At 30.6% G+C, this 24,272-nt stretch overlaps 1 protein-coding gene across 1 annotated transcript; it reads right to left on the reverse strand.

Annotated features, from left to right (window-relative positions):
- Positions 1-20,520: 20,520 nt before the first annotated feature.
- LOC139503077 (neuronal acetylcholine receptor subunit alpha-3-like) lies at positions 20,521-22,104 on the reverse strand. The gene has a single exon (XM_071292748.1). The coding sequence runs from the start codon at positions 21,800-21,802 to the stop codon at positions 20,612-20,614; it is 1,191 nt and encodes a 396-aa protein (XP_071148849.1). The 5' UTR covers positions 21,803-22,104; the 3' UTR covers positions 20,521-20,611.
- Between the last annotated feature and the right edge of the window lie 2,168 nt (positions 22,105-24,272).

Raw genomic sequence — 24,272 nt, forward strand, 5'->3', positions numbered from 1 at the left:
TCAGCAGTAAAATACACTCTGCCCAATTTCATGGTGGTTAAATATCGGAATTTATATATTGCTTCATACACCAAAAAATTGCATGTAGGTTTACCATCCTAATTTTTTTTTATTCTTTCAACGTGTTCTGTTGTTCCTCAAATGACGCAAATTATTAATATTATAATTTTACAAAGTTCAAATCCCACAATACTTAAATTTGGAGAAAAGGCAAAGTATAAATGGACCAACATAGACCTTACAATGAAGACAAAGAGTTCCATTAGTGGTATTAATCATCCTAAAGTCATTTTGCTCAAATCGCTGTAGATGTCGTCTTACATTAAACTAGATGTTTCTCAAACTATTGAACTGATGATAATAAAAACTTGACAGTAATGCTTGAAATAACCAGTCTAATACGGAAAACAATTATTTTCATTTTACTAAATCAAAAACTGTGTGTAAAAAAAGGTGTAGTTTTATTAAATCATAGTAATTCACACCCGGTTGCATACGAACAAGGGTTAACAAATGTCCCTTTAATTTGGTGGTTTGGGAAAATTGATCGTACATTTCACTGTAGTAAACTTATAGGGGAAACTTAATGGTGGTATTACACTTCACGTTTTTATACATATCAAAATGATGCATGTTACAACTCGTACAACTTTGATGCCGCTTACATTGTCGTCAGTTTTGTTTGAAAACTTCCTCGTTAAATGATTCGCTAACGAGTTTGAAAACAACACAACATGTTTCATTCGAAATTTGTGAGAAAATCTCGCACCCCGAAGTTGGCTACAGCTGGCACCTAAACAAAAATATATACCATTTCAGCAAAAATGGACCTTAAACCAAACTCTATACAATATAAATGAATCATAAGGAACGCTCAAAGTCGAGTAATTGAAAGTTAAAATTGCCGAAAAGTACAGAAACAGTTGGCGAGATATTTGACAAACAATAGCCTAAAAAGAAAACCAAATCCTCTGAAGGTCCATTTCACCTGAGAGAGGTGAAACCTTAGTTTCATTATGATTTAAAAATTTATAAAATGGTCATTTTTATATAAGTTTTTCATAAAATAATGGAAGTACCTAAGTACTGACTACTGAGGTGATGATACTCTTAAAGTAAGTTCTATGATGTTTATTTCGGTAGAACATTGAGAGAAGTCTGTATTATGTACGAAAAAAAATGTCATCAAGGTAACTGCATGTTTTGCCGCATTCATATGCTAATTGAAATACAGACATACCTTTACTCTGTGTTACTTTTAACGTTGATTTATACCAATACTGGAACACCTCTGATATTAATGGAACGCTATTGATAAAACTTGTCAAACCACTTCTTTAACAAAACGTATACAAATGTTGTCAAGGAGCACACTTACGAATAAATTATCTCATTACACTTACAGTAAGAGTATCTTACATATTTTCTTAGACATAAGAGAGAGATGAAAAAGTTTATCTGAGTGGAGAATATTTTACACTCCAGATATAATTAATGCCTTTTTTATATCCGTTTTACAGAAGATTGTGACAAGTGTTTTCATACATAAAAGCGCTGAACGATCAGTTGTAAGACATTTTCCAAAATGAAACGAAAGTTGATAAGATTTTTGTGTAGTTTACGCCTGCATTACATAGTGGCGATTTCCAAGTAAATGCAAACGAAAAATGCGTAACGGTGTTTATTTTATATTTCGAAATAAGTTTACACACCTGTTGCATCATAATTTACGGGATATCATACAAAAATTGGTAAAGCACTCAGTTACAATAAAAACGTATGAGTTCACCAAAAATGCCAAATATCGCCTTCATCTCTTGTTTGTTTGGGAAAAATATCTTGAGGTTGACCCACATTATCATGCATATTCTAGAACTCACGTTCACGAATCACCATAAATTCTCTGGAATAAACGTTCTGTGAGTCGAATACAAATCATAGTGTATGCTCTAAAACAAACATTTTGTTTACGCACAACTTTTGTTGAAGCTGAAGCGCATTAAGGATATTGACCAATTTGGTCTTGGCTGAAGAGTTGTCTCAGTTGATCAGATTGATGGCGTTATTTACATTACCAAAAAGGGAAACTTTAAAGTTCTATCAAAATGAATACACTATGTTTTGGCTCTGATATGGTTGCCTATAATTTCTTACATTCACTTTATTTGAATGTTGTTGAAAGTTGTTTCATCGGAATTCATACCAAATTTCTTTTTTTTGCATAATGTAACTTTCATGACTTTATCAACTTTAAATTCTCTGTTTTTCACATCACTTGCATATCATAATCTGTTGTTTTAATTTCCTATTGGTTCGAAGGTTTAATTTCTGCAATGAGTGTGTCATAATTGATAACACAGCTTTTTTTTCTCACCCAAAAAGAAGACTTTGCGTGGTGTTTGCGACAATTCGAAAAACTAAGATGCATTATGCTCATTGTCAAGTTTTGTTATAACACAATAAAATTCTAACATGTTTTTAATTCCCCTAAAATCTCATATTTCATCTGTTACATCGAAAGCATCTTTACATTCCAGATATAGTTAAAACATTTATTATCATATACTTTATTACAGGTGTTAGTGATAAGCTCTTTGATAGTGTATAATAAATACACTAAAAAATTATTTGGAGTACACTTACTAAAGGCTGTAATGAAACGAAACTTGATGACTTTTTGTGAAGAGTATGCAGTTAATTCAAACTAGTGGCCTGCAAAAGTTTAAAGGACGCCCGAAAAAACTGAAGAGTTGTCTCTCATATATAATAATGATATAATTGTGTTACACTTGACTCGCTGTAGCACATAAAATTGAAAAAGGAAATGGACACGCATGGATCTGAATGCAAAAGCATTTTGATTCATTATTTAAAATGTTAAGTATAGAGGAAAACGATACTATTTATTCTACCATAGACTAGATTTACCACTGTTTATGATAAAAACCAGGATAAAACAATTATGTGCGGTGTTAGTTCTTTATTATTCTGTTTTAGAAAGCCAAATGGTATCATGACCAAGATCCAATGGAACTTGTAAATGTTATCCATGCCTACCGTCATTGTACGCCAAATTCATGAAATTTTAGAAGACTTTTCGAATAATTAAACAGAAAATGTTTCAAAATTTATATTGTAAATATGCACACTGCAGTAATTCATAGATAAAGAAACGAAAATATAGTATATCCTTTCATCCAATCAAAGCGCCCCTAAGTTTACTTCCTTCACTTGCCTTGGGTACACAAAATGCCTTTCTAAAGTTGGGGAAATGTAATTGTACCGTTTTCCCTATATGCGTCACAAACCACAACATTTGCGGCTGTTTTGTCGGTTGTTTAGAACATAAACCATTTTCCAATATCAACATTATAAGAATGATTTTACATTGTCATTTTATACCTGACTATGCTGTTTGGGTGTCACTCATTGTTGAAGGTCAGACGGAAACCAATAAGTTTTAATTTCTATGTAATTTAGTCTCTTGTAGAGAGTTGTCTCATTTTGACAATCATGCCACATCTCATCTTCATTGTAGGCATTTAACATGATTATTTGGTGTTATAGTTTTAACTTAATTTATTCTATGTTTGTCTAAAGAATAAAATTTTATTTCTATTTTTGAAATATATCTATTTAAATTGAAGGGAACTCTAACAAAATTTCAAAATAGGGATAATCTATCTGTAGTCTGATATCAAGAAATGATGTTTCAACATTGAGAAGCTTGACCACGACTCCCGTTAAATTTCGAATACGCTAATAGAAAAGCTAAATAAACTTAACATGATATTTATTTGCAGTATACACAGTTCATATGAATTTATTTAAAATTACTTACTACTACCAAATGCTATTTACATTCTGAGTGAATTTCTTATGTTTACTATAAGATAGGTTTACTTTTTAAATTAGATTTATTAGAAATTTTCAAATCACTTTAATGCAGAAAAGTATTAATAAGGAACCTCTGATTAGTAGAACATCTTTTTACCACGACAGGGATAATTGAAAAATTACTGGTTTATTTTGTAACTGAATGTACATCAATTACTTGACAGTTACTTATAAAGATTCAATCTAAATTGACTATTTTGAAAGCTCTTTTATAAATCATTATAAAGATACCGTGCTCATGTAGATCCGGAAACAACCTGTTAATAGGGCTCTTCACGGTTAGTTCGGCCATATTGGATAGGGGGCAGATTTTCATAATAGAGGTAAAAATGGTGTGAAAAATACGGGAAAACATCATTAAAACAGAGCTGTTGCTTGGAAACACACATAGGATTTCCCACACTTTCATACCATTTCCACCTCCTTCCAAAAAATCTGCCCCCTATCCAATATGGCCGAACTAACCGTGAAGAGCCCTATTGATATCAATCCGTTTCCTAAAATTAATGGTATGACACAACTATTATCATATTGATAGTATTGAAATGTCAAGATCGGTTATCTAACTGTAATATATTTACAATTGCTAACATTTGTTTTATAAAGCATTACATATAACAACATGAAGTGTTACACATCTGTAATGATAGTAACTTCTGGTGTTAATCACAACAAATCCATTTACTTTAATAATACATTTCAACTGTTGAGAGTTTAAAATAAAGTGAAATTTTATGTTTTTATTAATATCCAAAAATGACGTAATATTTCGGTACGTGGTTTTGGTATTTATTTTATGAGAGTGAAATGTTATTTAATGTTATTTTATTTAAGTTTTAGACAGAGTATTTAATGCTGAATTCCTGTTTATGTGTTTATATTACTAGTTTAATCTTTATTTATTAAACCCCAAGTGTTCGCTTTGGTTTTGTATAAAGTTGCTTACATGTATATCTTTAAAATTACTCATCAAAGTGAGATATTAAGCTATAGTCATTTCCAAATAACGAATAAATAAAATAAACGGACAAGCTAACTTTTATTGGTAAGCAAAAGACAACCAACGACAGCTCATGACATGTACATGCATCCATGAATATTTTATTTCAAAACATTTAATCCAGTCTGTCTTTCTCTGTCATATCAGATTGTTTAAATAAAAGGAAAATTTTTATAACATGCATAACAGGATATAGTAATATGCAAATTATCCTCATACCATGTCTGGTGATATAAGTATACATGCAATAGGTCTCAACTATTTATTGTTAATGAATTTGTGCCAAGAAAATATTTGCATATGTCAGCTACTTAAGAGGTTCCAGCCTTTCAACATAGACATATATTTAGCCTGCAACAATCTTAAATTCACGGATTTCAGCAAATTATGATCAGATGAAATGCCTCATTTAAAATTAGATACCATTACATGTCTACAATAAACATTTGATTCAAATATGAAAATTATATTAAGTAAATTTTATAAAATATCATCATTTGTTTTTTTTTTTTACTTGGCATTTTTTTTAATTCATAAGCTCCATGTGACATAAAATCAGTTTTTTTATACAAATTATTCCAGATAGATATGAAAAACACATGTTTGTTTATATATATGAATATTGGAAGGACAATCTTCATGCTTTGAATATACTTAATTAATTTTTTGTGTACATTAGTATTGCCTTGGTAGTTCTGTGGTGAGATTTGTTTTAGATTTTCAAATATTTGTTCTTTAGTGTATCTCTGAAGATTATAAACACGGGAAACTATTTCATATACCTTCCTTATTTCATTAATACTTCAGTTGAATTTAAAGCAAAACTCATGCATTGATCATAAAAACAACTATGTGTTGTTGCTATTAAATATAAATAAACCAGAGTTTTTTGCTGAAATGTCTTGATGTTATGTGAAATTTTCAAATGCAATTCTAATATTTTTGTCTTCTTATCATATTGTATTGTTTAAATAGTCGTTTATATAAACGAGTTTTCTTCGTGTGTCTGTGTACAACTTATTTTACAATTTTTGTATCACGTAATAATACAATAACTTGTTACCTTTAGATTCTTTGGTTACAGCAAATGCATTAATAATTTTCTCAGAAATCGTGAATGAATTTAAGTAATCGGCAGAGATCTATTACAATTTATGTATACAAAAATGAAACAAAAAATAGCTACACTTGTGTCGTGTATAGTTTCATTCAAACGGCAAGATATATTCAATGTTTTTTTCCTTTCTTCATTTGAGTGAAATATTAGCCACTATGTTTTAATTAAACAATAATCAACCAAGTGAGAAAAAAAACTCATTGGCAAGCAGCATATAATAAGTTCTTTTTATAAAAGGAATTGACACTATATTTAGCTAGTAGAAAAGATAAGATGATGTGCTTACATTTATTATTTGAAGAACATATAAACTATTCAAAATTTTCAAATAGTCCTATGATACCTTAAACTCGATCAAATACAACTCATTTCCTACCAGTTATCTTATATCTTAAATGGACAATCTCAGTTTTACATACAGTATAATTACTCGAACATCATGACAAACCACATTACGATATAATTAATTACTGAAGCAGGCCAAACTAAAAAAATCTAAATTTTATTTAACACCCGCTCTTAAACCTTTCGTTTTTCATATCAAAATAAACAATTAAATGTTAAATAATACTGTTACCATTCGGTGTTGTTAATTTGGCTTTGATCAAATAAAAGTGTTTCACTCAAATAAAATATTTATTCCGAATAATTCGCATCAAAATGATGTTCAATATACAATGTATCTGAACTCATTATCCGTACCACTTAGAAAAGCACTATTAATTCAAATAAACTGTCAGCCTAATTGTTACCACAAGTTTTTCTCTCACTTATTGACAGTACCTTGAATCGTCTAAAACGTGTTAACACTCATTTTATTTTTTAACTATTTATTAACAGTCGCTTATTGAGCATGTCTTGACTAGTTCGTAGCTTTATTTTGCCATTTCATAACTGAGAGAAGATATGAATGTTTACTTTCATCGAATTTAAATGTAGGACTGTAAACCGTAAGTGCAACTAAACCATATAAATACTTGCTGATGTAAATTGTATCTCTTTTGGGTTCCGAAAGTAACAACAGCTGTCCAGTTCACAAACAATGGTCTTACATATATCGTATGCTACTATTTTTTTTTATAGTTCTAATGACAGTAAATCACAGGCATTTTTATACAGCGGATTTATGATGGTTGACGGTATCTTTTGAGAATTATCTTTAAAATTTGTATTATATGTTTCATACCTTTCATGCATCTGTAGTTATATTATACTGCTTATGTTTACATTATTGCACAAGATTTATGAATACACTGAACCTATTTGTAACTATTCATACGTATTCTTAAAGGCTAATGAAAAACAAATTCTAGATGGAGATATCATATAAACTCGTTATAATTTTTATGCGTCCACATTGGTTTTTTTATTTACTTTCATCGGGAACACTGAAAGCCAAGTATTTGAAAGTCAAGGACGAATAAAACTAAAACATTTAAAGCGTCAATTAACCAAAAAGACTTAAAAAATAGCAAAATCCACCTCATACCAACTTTGCATGAGGGAGTTGAAATCTTAATTTCTTCATAATTTCAAAAGGTTTTAACGAACAATTTTACAAAGGTTTGTTATAAATCATGTCAGTACCTTTAATAATACGTATGTAGTACATGTATTGATAACATGTTAACGTTTTGTAATTGAGTTAAGCCTTTCAATTGATATTTTATCGTGTGCTTTTCTATGTTGTGATGTTTTACTATTGTTTCAGAAAAAGGGAAAAGGTTTGGTACTATTAAAATGTTTAATCCCGCTGCAAATGTGTTATGTCGTTGTTCTCCTCTTATATTTAATGTGTTTCCCTCGGTTTTAGTTTGTTACCCCGATTTTGTTTTTTGTCCATGGATTTATGAGTTTTGAACAGCGGTATACTACTGTTGCCTTTATTTTGCACCTGTCCTAAGTCAGGAATCTGATGTACAAAAGTTGTCGTTTGTTTATGTAATTTATACGTGTTTCTCGTTTCTCTTTTTTTTTATGAATTAGACCGCTGGTTTTTCCGTTTGAATGGTTTTACACTAGTAATTTTGGGGCCCTTTATAGCTTGTTGTTCGGTGTGAGCCAAGGCTCTGTGTTGAAGGCCGTACATTGATCTATAATGGTTTACTTTTATAAATTGTTATTTGGATGGAGAGTTTTCTCACAAACACTCATACCACATCTTCCTATATCTATTGGAAGTATATAGAAAGCTAGTATCCTGTCCTCAAAAAGTCATAATTGCATGAACTTGGGTGTAGATATATGATATAGGTAATTTCCTAGAATTACAAGAAAAACATGTTTAAAAAAAATAAAAAAAATGATACACAATAAAAAAGCATAGCAGCTTCTCACTCTTTAACTTCAACTTAATTTTCTCAACTTCTAAAAAGATAATGGGCCTAACCAGTCATTCATGTTCTTAACAACGACCACTTTTTCTAGGAGTGAAGGTGGTACGAAACAGCTTGACTTAAATTAATTTGGCTTTCTTATTTTTCATAAAATGTTGACAAAATATTAACTTAGACCCTCTGATTTTAAAAAGTGCTTGTTTCACATATTTTTTTGATTAATACTGGAGGTCAATGCCATTGTAAAGTGCCTAATTGTGTAACACCTTCTGCTAATACGTTTATTGATAAATAAAACGGATGTTTTCTAGCATAAAATTTAACAGGAAAATAATCAGTTTTTGCATTTCAAAACCATTATATAATAATAGTTGTATCACATCATTAATTTTAGGAAACAGGTTTATATTAGTAAACAGCTTGTTTCCAGATCCTATTAATCATTCAAATGTATCACCTATAACATCTATCAGACTTTCTGTATATAGTTTTTTTTCGAAATAAAAGTTACTTCTATTTGGCCCTTTAAAATGATCAACTGAAAAGTGATTTTGAATAAAAAAAAAAGTCACTTATCTTTGTCCTTTTTTGACAACTAAATGTCAAAAATTCTTCTTGAAAAGTTAGCTTGACTATACGCTATTTCAAGTTTGGTCTTTATTATAGAAAGATTGATTCAAAATCATTTATTCATTATGAAGAATCTTTAAAATATTGTTTTATTTTAGATTACGTGTACGTATTTCTAAGTTAGCTTAAAAAAAAGAATATACATAAAAAACGTTACTTAAAACTAATAAACAATGCTTTACAAAATTTGGACCATTGTCATAAGTTTTTATATCCTTCTTATACATTGAATTCTGTAAATTAGGATTGTACTTACAAAAGCTATTAAACACTTTTTTTCTATTGTTACTACATTTCAAACACTCAACTTTAATTGTAAGATGTCATTATGTATAACTATTTTTTTTATTTAGTTTTTTGGAATAAATAACACATAATTTATTTCTTGAGTCAATGTTATAATTATACGATTGATCTACGTGATAAAATATAAAATCACATCTGTCCTAAGACGATTTCAATTAGGTTAAAGCTCATAGATATTCTACGTGTTTCTGCCCCACACATTCTCTTTTTTTCAGAATTGCACGCTTATTTCTGATTCGATAGGCATATACAGGCAATTACTTATAATCCTATGAGAATATCGGCTCTGGATATTTTTTTGTGTTTTTTTAGCCGTAGACTATTGTGTGTTAAACATAGATATAATGACACAAAGGGGATTTATTTCAATTTGAATACAACCCCAAACAACAACAACAAAAAAAAAAAATAAAAGGATGTTGCTCTTTATTGACATTTACTAATTTTTCAATGCCTATGTGTTTTGATACTTTATCTTCTGTTTTTATGACTTTGTTTTTGTTTTGGCTTTCAATTTCTTTTCTGAGCGTCACTGATGAGTCCTATGTAGACGAAACTCGCGTCTAGCGTATACAATTATAAGCCTGTTACCTGTGATAACTGTTTGTGGTGCTTATATCTTTGTGATGGATTGGGATAAGTTTGATATTGTATATTTTCCGGTTTTATAGAACTCTAGTAAAGTTCTTTTTTTAAATAATAATTGCTAACAGATTGCTTAAATTGCTCCATTTTCCTTTATTAGATCATTCATGCAAATTGTGTTTCTCTCTCACTATTATTGAAGATATCATTATAAAATAATGAATTTGATGTACAATAATCAAATATCAAAATGTATACCAACAGACTTTATCGATTGATAATTTGCATATAACTTTAAAAAAAACAACAAACACTAATTTTGGCTAATGAATTTTCAATGCACATGTAGTTTCATGTAATCAAGATTCAAACTTGTGTTATATGAAATCTGAAACATCGATTTTGGTACAAAATGTTTGATTGTTTTCATAAAGATGAAACAAACAGTGAATATTTATTTAGTCAATGACTTAGGAAATGGTAGATGCGTTTGGTTCAGAGGGTAACAAATCTTTATTCCAACTGGTACACATTTGGTAATGTTAGTAGGTTTGCATCGAATAGTCAATTCAAATGTCATCATTAATAATAAATACCATGTACATATGGTTTTATTTACCAAGACTAAATCAAGTTGAAATAATTATCTCATTATATTCGCTAAAAGAAAAAAAAACATGTCATAGCTATACTGATAACTTTTAAAACTGTTTTTATCTTTCATGTTCACATTCATGTTGATATTTACATATAATTCTATGAGGGCCATCTGTATGATGTGTAAGATGTTAATAAATTCAGAGGCGAATAACACAAAAGATGCCCTTTTATTTAAATCAACGAAACAACTAGCGAACCGAACTGTTGCACGTCATTTTGAAATCCAAGAAACCCGGAATCACTATAATACAAATTTTGACTACATTTTCGATAACAACCTGAGTACAGGTGCGTTGAAAATGGTGATGTTCCGATAAATAACGCTTCTGAAATTCAATTAGTGACCTGTAAGTTTCCGTTGAGGTACCATCAATAGCATCCATTGCAATTGGGAGTTTTTCCTGGTTTCCCACAATGCACTCCATTCATTTAGAGATAGCAACTGTACTTAATTAAAAAAAAAAAACACAAAAAAACCCAACAAAACCAGACATGCCGAGTATTTTTTACATAAACACATTTGGTAAAAGGAGTATCTACGACATGCACACTTTTGGTGAAAATAGAATATGTGACGTGAACACATTTGGTAAAATAAGTGTCTATGACTTGATATTTAATCAAAGGAGTATTTTTGACATGAACAAATTTGATAAAAGGAGTATCTTTGACGGGACAACATTTTGAAAAGCATTATAAATGACATAAAGACATTTAAGTAAAGGAGTGACGTGCAAACCGTACGTAAACATATATCTTTGACGTGGAAACGTTTTGTAAAAGGAGTACCCATTACGTGAAAACACTTGGTAAAGGAGGATCTGTGACGTGAAAACATTTTGGAAAAGGAGTATCTATAAAGTAAAAACTTTTTGATAAGACATTATAGATGCAATTAAACAACTGCCGTATCACAGATAGTAACCAAAGAAGTCTTACCACTGAGACAATAATTGAATTAATTCTGTCACTTGAGTTGGGCTTTGTAGGACGGAAATGTCTACTATTTAATCGTTATTTCTTTTCAATTTACTGCCATTTTACGTACTATAAAAGAACTGATCAATTACTTTTGTAATAACGCATATGAAAATAATTGTATTAATAATTTCTGGAGTGAACAAAAACCTTTAGATGTTTAAAAGAAATTACGTGCTTTTTATACTTTCAAAAAAAAGCATAGTTTTCCGTTATAAATAGAGATTTATTATTTGTAACTTACAAATATAAATGTTCTCTTACAATTTTCAGGGTCTTTAAAATACTAAAACAAACAGTCATTAGAATATAAGTTTTAGAAGGATTTCTGTTTATGCATGCCAAACAACACACCGACTGAAAAAACAGCCATATATATGAAGTGGTTCTACACAGATATTTTAAGCAATGAAATTCACGACTGTGCATTCCTGAGAAAGCTAACAAGTAAACAAACAGATCACTTTAACGTAGGAGCTAACGACGTCCTTTGAACATTTGAATGTCCCTATTACGTATGAATTACCAAAATTCTAGTCAAAACTCGTAAAATTTCGTTTATTCTCGGCCTATCATAAGCGTTCTCAAACTAACTCAGTAGTGCATTTATTTAAATCCCTTAATTATAGTAAAGAACTTGAAAATAATGAAGCATATGAAAATAACGATATAACTTACTTCTGAGTGTGAATGTTTTGGCGCGTATAAGATATATGAGGTGCGTTTGGTGCATTTATAAAAATCTAATAATATAATTCTATTCTAAAACAGATATGTAACTTAAAAATGAGTAATAATTATTTCTAATTGTCTACTAAACTGTCAGTGTTAAATTTTGAAGGATAAGGTTTGCAACTATCTGACACTAATTTCAGTAATTAAATCAATTATCAATTAGAAATCTGAGGAAAAATGCAGTTAATGTGAAAAAACAATGTAAAAAATTTACAGTCAAATTCTGTTAAACCAAAACTATTCTAATGCTCTGATATATGTATGTGTATGTCAAGATTATGTTACTGGATGTCACCGCTATTCCTTTTTTGTTGGTGTTTTGCCGATTTTTTATATTTATCTTTTAGGAATAGTAATAGTGATATATATATGTTCCAAAGGATCAAACGTTTTCATCGTTTGCTTACAACACGTTTGAACACATACCGATAGATCAAGATCACTGCAGAAATATATGATTTGCGAACACTTATATATCATTTTCAAATATACTTCATTACCACTTGAGGCGGCTGATGCTTCACCTGTTTTTAAATTAACTAAGAGGGTATCATCTTGTTCAGTAGCTATTATTTCTATACATGACACATGTATGATAATAAGGGGATGTGGTGTGATTGCCAATAAGAAAATTTTCCCAAGAGAACAATTGACTACGACTTTAGGTAGCCGTATTACTTTCAACATTGAGCAAAATCCTTACTGCATAACAAGCTAAAAAGGACTTAAAAAGCTTGTAACGTTCAAAATATTTGATAAAGGGAGTAATTGATGAATGTTATACCGTAAAATGTGTTGTGTTGATGAAAAGCTTATATCTAGTTTTTCTAACGACATAATAATTTACTGAGGAATAATGGCACACCAATAATTGTCATTGAGGTATCATAACATAATCAATACCGTATTGCTTCAAAGACAAAGGCGTTATGTAAATATAACGCCAGTCAAGCTGTCGTTGTAATTAAAAAAAAAAAGACATATCGGAAGAGAAACTGTCCAAGACTTCCTATGTATTCTCATATTGTTCTTTTGTTCTCGAACATACAAGATGATTTGGTTTAAACATATTTATTCACCATCATTACAAATAGATAATTTTATACAGTAGACTTTAATCATTGGATCTTGAAAATAAGCTGTTCACAGCTTTTAATAATCTGTTTCATGGAATAGCAGGTCAAATTAACGATCTTTCAGGTAAATACACAATGTTTCAATGATAGCTAAAAGAAATTGAAAATAGCCACTTATAGGTGTAACACCACTAATTCAGGCCCGGCCAGAAAGCACATACCAGAAAGTAGTACATATTTAACAAAAAATAGTTCCTACGCATGTGTGTAACTTTCAAAATATGTAGAATATTTAGGTATTTTTGGTATCAAATGAAAGCTGAAGGACTAGTGATCATTGTAGAACACTCTTGGACTTTTAATTTTGAATAATTGTATTAAAATAACTGCACCTATTTTTAAAAAGAGGGTACATTTTGTCTGTTTGTCAGATCTGAAGTTCCTGTTTTGGTACATCCGAAGTTCAGGGAACCAGTTCTTTCTTATATGCTATTAAAGGTATGTTGATTTTTTCAGTACAAGACACCATAACGTGTTGCTTTGAAATGCAATGATTGCCACTTCATTTGAACTTAAAACAAAAGAGGTGTGGTTGCTTGAAAAGGAGGAATTTAACATAAAAAGCAATGGGACCATGCATTAGTGGTGTACTTCCATAACAAAGAAAGAAGTTGAAAAATAGAAAATAAATATAATAACTAGAGTACATAAAAACAAACAATATTTATAAAATACCGAACACTATGTTGATTCAAAAAGGGGGAAGTCCATAAAATCCAGCATTATAAACAAACAGACCGAATTTAAAAGCAAATGTTATATTCCTGGCTAGATACAGGCAGTTTCCGAAGAACATGTTTGGTTAACCCTTTTTTTTAGCTTGTTTAATATTCAATTTGTATGACAGCTGTTCTTTGTGTTTCCAGTTCTGCTATATTGAAAATTGTTCGTTTAGGTTAAAAAAGTAAAAACACAAAAACACTGAACTCCGAGGAAAATTCAAAAAGGAAAGTCCAAAATCAAAAGGCAAAATCAAAAGTCCAAACACATGAAACGAATGGATAACAACTGTTATATATAAAACAACAGTAGTATACCGCTGTTCAAAACTCATAAATCCATGGACAAAAAACAAAATAGGGGTAACAAACTAAAACCGAGGGAAACGCATTAAATATAAGAGGAGAACAACGACATAACACCGAAACGTAACACACACAGAAACGGACCAAGCATCAGACAAAACACCACGAGAATAACAAATATAACATGAAAACCAAATACATGAATTTGGGATAGACAAGTACCGTGCCACGTCTTATCTCAATTTCTCAAAAATAAGAGAAAACACAAACGACTCAACGTTAAATGCAACACACACAGAAACGAACAATAATATAACAATGGCCATCTTCCTGACTTGGTACAGGACACTTTTAAAGGGGAATAAAAGTGGTGGGTTGAACCTGGTTTTGTGGCATGCCAAACCTCGCACTTTAATGGCAAAGTTAAATATAACATTGAAATGACAACATAATATTACAGGACTACAATACAAATTAATAGGAGAACATATTAGACAAAGAAAAACATGATTAATAAATAACAAAAAGCATCAGGTTTAAAATTCAATACGCCAAAAACGCGCCTTGTCCACACAAGACTTACAAGTGACGCCCAGATATAAAATATCGAAAGTGAAAAAAGTACAAAGTTGTACAACACTGAAGATCAAAAGTTGAAAAGGTTTCGCCAAATACGGCATTGTTTTTATGCCCGGGATATTCCTGACTTGGTTTCGCCAAATACGGCATTGTTTTTATGCCCGGGATATTCCTGACTTGGTACAGGCATTTTCTAATGTAAAACTCACTGAAACTATAAAAAATGCAGATGTTTTTTCGTCTTCATACATCTCTTACATCCTATGTTCATTCTGATTGATCCAAACGTTAGTAATAAACTTCAAAGCGTATCTATATTTACACTCCGGCATTTGCCGGTACTGTAAGATGGCGGGGGAGCGTGGGTCATGTCGAAGCTATCAAACATACAACATTAGGAAAATAAAAACAAGAAAATAACCTGGAATAGTAAGCTACTTATTTGAGAAGGGTTTCAGTTAATGCATAACAAAATAAAAACCGACTGACTTAAAAAAAAAAAAAGCCAACGATGTTGTAATGATATTTGAACAGTGAAAGTAAATTATTTTACATGCATTCTAATATGACATGCTTCTTTCGCTTTGTGAATAAACCCATGCTTTAAATCTAATAAAATGTGTTTGCACATGCGTATATTGACTACCGCATATTAAATAATTTTACCATTCTGACATGCATTTAATATATTTCATTAACTTAAAACACTTCCAAACTCTTAAATGATGCACATGCTGTTACTAATTCATTTATTATGACTACTGTGTTGCATTTCGAAATTGACATAGTTGACCTAGATACGAAAACTGTTCATGCTGGATATTCAAAATTCCTCCCTCAGAAAAATCACAATGCCAGTCGTTTGCTTTTATACAAACAAAAAAAGGGAGGTTCACAGAAGAGCCTACAAACACACTCTACATTTATACATATCGGACATAGAAATTACCTGAATTGTCCTATTCCGAATCGAAATGATCGATGAAAGTTATACTTTATTGTAGTTTTAGCATGGGTAACATTGTGTGTTTCAGCCCTCATTATCGCTCGGGCAAAACAAAATCATGAATATGATGCCTACCCATGTTAAAACGACAAAAAAGTTTAGCTTGCATCAACTATTTCTTAAATCATGTCCAATATAGTCAAATAGTAAACAATCATTTTACTACCATATCTGAGTTTAAAGCGCATGTAGAACATTTGAAGGCCCCTTCTGTATATTGACTACATAAACTTATAAAACATATCGTCAGAATTTGTTTCATCAAAGCCTATAACAGTTTCCAATTCTCATCTTTTAGTGCATTCATTTCATTTCCTAACTACGCACAATCAGAGAACTTAACACGTACACCTGTAATAACGTACCCATATGCAAATGATTACATTGATTATATTTAGATAATTAACAATTCTTTAGAAGTTTTAGATAAATCGCCTGCCTTTTGGTGCATTTACAAAAATCTCAGAATATTGTTATGTAATAAAATCAGATACAAAACTTGTAAACGAGTAAAAAGTATGCATGGTTGACAACCTACGTTTTATTTTGGCGGATATATGCTTTCATTTTTCTGATGTTAGAAAATAAAAAAAAAAACCAATAGAATATAACATGTAATGGGAAAATAACGACAATATATACTCCCGATAGAGTTACAATATGGATGAAAGAGGTGTGGTATGCATACCAATGAGACAGCTATTCACCAGAGAAAAACTTTAAATGGAGATTTCTAGATAAAGTTTATAAACTCATCAATGTCGATTACAAACATTTTTTGGCAATCCTCCTTATTTGTTTTTGTTGAAATGATTAAAATAAGGTCATATATTCAAAAGCAAATAAAGCGAACACACCCTTGTCGTATCTTGTACTGATAATTACAGTTAAAAAATAAAATCACAAAAATACTGAACTCCGAGGAAAATTCAAAACAGAAAGTGCCTAATAAAAAAACGACAATAATTCGAACACTTTTGTATTTATATATGGACGCTGTCATCGCTATACTTTGTCTGTTTTAGCGTTTAATGTTATATTTAACATTGCTATAAAAGCGCAAGGTTTGGAAAGCCACAAAAATCCAGGTTAAACCCACCATGGTTTCCTAAAATGTCCTGTACCAAGTCAGGAAATTGGCAGTTGTTATCTCATAGTTCGTTTCTGTGTGTGTTAAATTGTCGTTTGTCTTTTTGTTGCAATTAAGTTTTTCTGTTGTTTCGTTATTTTCCTCTTAAAGTTGATGTGTTCCCTCGGTTTTAGTTTGTAACCCGGATTTATTTTCTCTCCATCAATTTATGACTTTCGAACAGCGGTATACTACTCTTGCCTTTAATTCAAATGTATATAAAATTTAAGTTTGGATGTAGCATGTCGTCTGATTGGCTGACGTTGTTTAGTTTATCAGCCCATAGACATAATTTTGTCATGTGACCGTGACTTCATCAACGTTTTTTTATGATTTACTCCGGTTTAAAATGGAATTAAGAATTAAATTATAAGAAATGACTGTAATATTTTTTTGTCTATTCGAAATAACATAAAACTGTGGTGGACACTTTAAATAACCAGCTACGCGCATTATTCAGTGTGCACCATATTTTTTATGTTATTTCTTCATAGACAGAACAAATATTACATTCATTATTTAAATAGACTTTGAGGTGAGTGTCCATTATACGTCGTCTGCAAACAATAAAATGGATATCTGTTTTATATACTCTAACATTGCTAATTTTGCTTACAATACTTTTGTTCAACTCCTGATTGATCAATGTAATTGCATAAATATGTGATTTGCGAACTTTAATAAAATATTATCACACTTTACTACCACTAAGGATGTTGCTACTGTACTTTTTCTGATCGAAAAGGGAATCATCTTGCGCAGTAGCTTATTCGTCGTAAAATAAAATTAAAGGGATTTGGTATGATTGGCAATTAAACAACTCTCATCAAAAACCAGAAAGACGTAGACCGCATTCAGCAATGAGCAAAATATCTTCTGCATTGCCAGCTATAAAAGACCCCAAATTGAAACATGTAAAACCATTCAAATCAACAAGGAACTGACGGTCTGATAAATGTACAAATCAAGTACAAATCAATGATCAAAAGCAAATATGACATACAGCAGCAAACTACTGATGCGACTGTCATACAAGTGAGAGGTTTAGCTAGCTATAAAACCAGGTTCAATCCACCATTTTCTACATTAGAAAATGCCTGTACCAAGTCAGGAATATGACAGTTGTTATCCATTCGTTTGATGTGTTTGGACTTTTGATTTTGCCTTTTGATTTTTGATTTTCCTTTTTGAATTTTCCTCGGAGTTCAGTATTTTTGTGTTTTTACTTTCTACTGAATAACGTGCTTCTGACTTATACATGCACATTCAGTTATACATCGTGTAAAAACTTCGATTACAATTCTTTTAGGAAACGTAAGCCATCGACATCTATTAATGTTGTATTAATGCACCGTAACGAATGACCCTGAATTAATTACTATGTACGAAATATTAACAAAGTTAAAAATAAATTAAAAGTTAAGCATTTTGAGTAGACTCTCAGGTAGTTACGACAAACTATAGAAAAACAGACAAATCTTAAACTGTTGATTTTATTATAGCTTTTCAATTTTATTTAAAATTTTAAACAGAACGCTTTAAATTTCAAAAATAATATATTCGACATGTGTGAGTATGTACAGGTTAAAAGTTCATTTTTTTTTCTAATTGCATATGACCTCAATATTGCAATACATGAATTGTTACAAAACCTCCCGTATTCTCTAACTTTCTCATAATTATGTTTTGTTCTATTACGATGCTTAAAAAATATTTATTGCCCGCAGCGGTTAGAGGGTAATTGGAATATACGAATGCTATAATTCATTCAGACAAGTAGAATAATTAATCCATTAAAGAGCTTCAGAAACATGAATTAGACAATCGGCTTAATCAAAGGACACTATGGCTTATCACACAAAATGCCGGTATCAGATAAACACCAATTTCTTTCATATCTGATTAATATACCTCTCTAGAAATTTGTAGTATCCCAAACTTATGAAACCGTTTTGATTGTGTCATCGCAACAGTTATTCAAAAGATGACGTGAGTTCGAAAACTAAAACAAAACAATTCGTAAGAATAAAATATGAATTTAGAGTGCTTCAGATTGCTTCAAAACATAAAAATCAAGAGTTTTATTAAAACATTTGTGTAATGAAATTATTAAGATATATGTTCACAATGCCCTTCAACTTTGTAATTGTTTGGCTTTATAACTATTAATCCTTAAACATTTGATTACTATTCAATCGTACAAACGTCTAGATTCCCTTTGAAATAAAAACGGGACAAATAGTGTTATGCAAATATATAACGAACTTCTTTTTCGTGTACACATTTTCGTGTCTAAAATCAGCTTCCAATTAAGACTGAAATGTTTAGTAGCTAATTAGCTGGTAGCTCAGGCATATTTTATTTAGGTTCCAAAATGAAAAAAAAAAAAATATTAATACCATGTTCAAGCAGATGTTCCTATCATGACCCTTGTCTTTATAACTTTTGTTTGTTTGTAAATACCCCCAACATTTTAAAGAAAGGGTTATCAGCACATTACGTTAAGTAGAGCAATATGAGGATATTTTTGTTTTGGGCTAAGATACTGTCATTTGTTTTCTTATTTTAAAATATTTTTTTTTAATTCTAACAAAGGTTTCGATTAAAAAGTCATCACTCTGAAGTCTAAATCTCGAAAAAGGTTACAACTCTCACAACTGTCACGCATAAGGAAATTGATTGTATTTTGTCTACAGATTGAATGCATAATAAATTATCAGTCTTTGATTGTTTTAATGCTTATCAAACACAAAATTAATTCAATTTTTGTTTAATTAACTTGGAACTTATGTGTAATTTTGTTTGTCTGTTTGTCTTTTACATTTTTAGCCATGCCGTTGTCAGTTTTTTTTCTCGATCTATGAGTTTGACTTTCCCTCTGGTATCTTTCGCCCCTTTTTCCTTACATCTAATCTTAGAATTATATGTATGATGTACTTTTCTTTTTATCATACAATTTTTTTCATGCATAATCTATACAAAACGTTGACCCATACTTTTTTTTAAATTTAAAAAAAAAAGCATGACATCAACTACATTTTGACAGATAAGGAAAACAAATCTCTGAATTTTAATTAAGACACCTAGACCCACCTTAAAAACATAAACTAGAAATATCAATTTACTGCCGTTACGTTTATTGTTCGCAACAAGTTATTTTGTTCTGTTTGAAGATTTTTCAATTGATATCTGCAACTTTTTTTTTGTTTGATCTTTATGAGTCGGATGTGTTAGTACATTTCCCTCTGTTTTATTGATTTTATTCTATTGAGAATTATGCTGACAAGACAAAAAAGCAAATTTAGTTTGTCAAGTATCTATTTATAATACAATGAACGTCTGAGATCAAAATGGATTTTGGACTTATTACATTTTAGAAATAGAATATTCTAGATACCTATTCAAAGTTATCTCCATTAAGTTTAAATAACTCTTAAAACATGACTTCTAATTATGAGGTTTTTTTTTTAAATAACAGTTCGTTAACAAAAATTATATATACTTCAAACCTGCAATAAGTAAAGTAATCAGAGTTGATAACACAAAAATTGTTAGGCAAACCCAGAACAAAATTTTATCAAGAGCTGACATGGCTTCCTTCCACGTTACACAGGTTTCGTCTCCCGGCAAAGACTTTGAAATTTCCGATTTTAATTGAACACTTCCTTTCCGGCACTTTTTAACAAGCGCTTGTAACAAGCAATACACTGATTCATCATCAGACCGATGTGCGCATCCTGATTCTATTGCTGAAATGATAACAATCACAGTTGCGATGAATATTTGGATCATAATATAGATAGAAACAATCGGAATAGATTCTGAAGTCTGTGGCAACGAATCACTAATAATCGTTAGAAACACAGCATATGCTAGCCATACTGTTATAACATAACCTATGCGTTCCCCTGTATCTACTGGTATCTTGAATGTAAATATATCCAGAATTGAAAGTAACAAGATTGGCATAATGTAATTTATTAAAGCATACATTGGTTTCCGTTGAATCACTATTGTAAATCGAACTTTTGTCTCGTCAGATTCCGCGAGATTTAAAGAAGATGAAGATAATATTTTCCATTCACCATGACGCTGTAGATCATTGGCAAGTTCTATCCCTTTGCCCCCTTTTGTTATATGAACATCTACATTAGACAAACTCCACGCTACAAAATCTAAATGACAAGTCTGTCTATCAAACGGAAAATATGTTGAATCTATGTCACATTTGGACTCAAACACTTGGAAGGGTCTCCATTTTACTAGTCCATTGGAATCAATAAATACCGAAATGAATTTTGATCCGAGTTCTTCCAGTTTGGAAAATCCATTTTGTAAAGATATATCTGGTTTCCATACTTGGCCTTGTGGATAATAAATATACTTAAGTCCTCCAAAGTTTTCGGGTGTCCATGATAACAATTCATCTGTCCATGCAATCTCAAGCCATCCAGTAGCGGTCAATTTCTGTTCGATCTCATCCACGCCTGAAATGCCGTAAAGTGTAAAAATAACGTGAACAGATAACGGCACCGACTGGTTTCTACTCGGTCTGATCAGCGTATTGTAATTATTAGTAGAGAACAGAAGTGTATATAAATTTTGAACATTTATGTTGCTCTGTGAATTAACTGATCCAAGTAGAAAAGTCAACCAAGTTGTTAAGCACCAGGTAGCATTCATCTTTAAATTATAAAAATATCACTTTTGTCAAAAACAAATTACACATATTGTCAGCATTTAATTAGAAACGCTTTTGTTCAATATTATATATTTTTTTATCCCTTATAGATGAAAAATACAGTTCATTCCTCGCCATATAATAACATTGATATTTTTATACGAATAAAAGCTAATTGTCTTAATCGGTTATTCATGTGATAAACAACGAACACTTTACTCTAATAACAATATTGCCTGTTGTAAATCATCGTTTATTTTTCATTGAATCCGTTACAAAATATCTGTAGCTAACTCAATGCTGTGAAGTTAAATATCTATGATAGAGATGCGCAAGCGCTAAATATAGTCAGCCTGCGATCTACTTATATTTATCTTGTCAATTTAAAACTGCCTTGAGAAAGTAATATGATTATGTTCATAACAATCAGGAAATGTAAATAAGCAAAATCTAATAAATCTGTGTGTAACATGACATCAACCTAATGGGAATTTAAGACATATACTCTATAAACCAAAATTACTTTTTTATTCCAATACTAAAAATAGTAGCATACGAAATATAGACATGATGAAAATTCTGTCAAAATTGGAGATTTGGGACTGAAACAAGGTTAAAAGAAAGAAAACGAGGATGACAGGCGCCACATAGTTTACATCTGAGATAGTTGCTAAAAATATATTTATATTTTGCTGCCCTGTTAATAAGAAAAGAAAGTTTTATAAGTGAGATACAATTGTCAGATATGATCATGATGATAATAGTGTATCTAAATTAAGGTAGATTCATGGTATACCGCCATCTTGGATTGAACAATCACAGTAAAAAATCGGTCTAGTTATTTGCCTAAATCTGCAAATTTGGAGACAGATTTGCAATTTGATAGTTAGACTGTTTAATAATATAAAGAAAACTTGGCAATTTATTGTATAATTCAAAATAATTAAACAAATATCATTTTATTTTGCTTTTTGAATCATTTTTTTCAAATGAGCCATTTAAGGGAAGATAACTCTTTTAGTAAAAAATTTATACTGGACAGATAGGGAATTTTTTTCTTTTTACTTGTAGCAAGAAAACAAGTTCGGTGACACCATTTTTTCTTTTTATTTTCTTAAAACATATTACAAAACCTATCTTTTCACAATTTATTTCAAAATTCTATCTCATAGATTATTTTTTATGCACACAATTGTGTTTTTCCATTAACAATCTAACCAAATTTAGGCAATTTTCAACGACTCATAGCTTGAAAAATAGCACGGTGACCCCTACTTTTTATTATATTTTTGAAAAGAGCATATTAAAATCTTCATTCTGGCTAAGTATAAGAAAATTCTGTCTCAAAATAGATTTACTTATGATCTACCTTAAATAGAAGAAATAAAAAAAAGGTATATTAATTTTTAAATGGTTTGATAAATTCATTTTCCAAATATGTATTATAATAGGTATGAGTTCGTCATGGAGTAGGTAAATGATCACTGTCTTAGAATGGAAAATAGAAATCATTGTTCTATTTGTAATTTTCTTGTTAAAACCTGATTAATGATTTTCCTTGTTTATTCAATGAGATATTATTTATCATAGATGCGATTCGTAATAAATATTAGCTGTTTTGATGACTTCATGTTCCATTAAAGATGTTATTTATGTCATTATAGATGTAATTTAGATAATGTTTAGTTTTCTGTGTAATTACCACCTGACACGCTTAATTACATTGACCTGGTTATAAACAGCACAACACTTTATTTGAACTATTTTAAGAAGCAAACATTTGTTTTATTCAACCCCTGTGCACTTGTTATACGAAAATGCTTTGTCATCGAATGCTAAAAGGGGAATGACAGATACCAGAGGGATAGTCAAACTCCTAGAAAATATACAGCGCCATGGCTAAAAGTAAAAAGACAAACAGAAAAATAATAGTATAAAAAACCCCATAGAAAACTAAAGACTAAGCAACACGAACCCCACCAGAAACTTGGGGTGATATCTACTGATATTTGTCATTATCATTCTATCGAATAATGTGTAGACGCCATCATGGGTTGGTATACTGTTTTTCAAAATAGGTTTCGCAGATGACGAAGGATATGTTCAAATATTTGTTGCCAAAATCCCGTTCTTTTTACTTAATTGTGACCTACCAAAGAAACTATACCAAATTTTTACTTACCAGAGCAACACGACGGGTGTCAAATGTGGAGTAAGATCTGCATAATCAGCTATGATATGACCTGTGTAATGAACAATGCAAAACAAAATGTAAACGAGAGAACGGCCTGATTCATGTACAAAATAATGAACAAAAACAAATATGATATACGATGATACGAAAACCACTGAATTGCAGGCTCCTGACTAGGGACAGGCGCATGTAGAATGTGGCTTGGTAAACAGGTTTGAAGACGCGTCAACTCTCACCCTAACCAAAGACAGTAGTGTAATAGTACCACATTCAGAAAA

The sequence above is a fragment of the Mytilus edulis genome, chromosome 14, assembly GCF_963676685.1.
Source record: "Mytilus edulis chromosome 14, xbMytEdul2.2, whole genome shotgun sequence".
NCBI lineage: Eukaryota > Metazoa > Mollusca > Bivalvia > Mytilida > Mytilidae > Mytilus > Mytilus edulis.

Bases quoted from the DNA above. Each gene is read 5' to 3' on its own strand.
- LOC139503077 (XM_071292748.1), bottom strand. From the start codon at position 21,802: ATGAATGCTACCTGGTGCTTAACAACTTGGTTGACTTTTCTACTTGGA.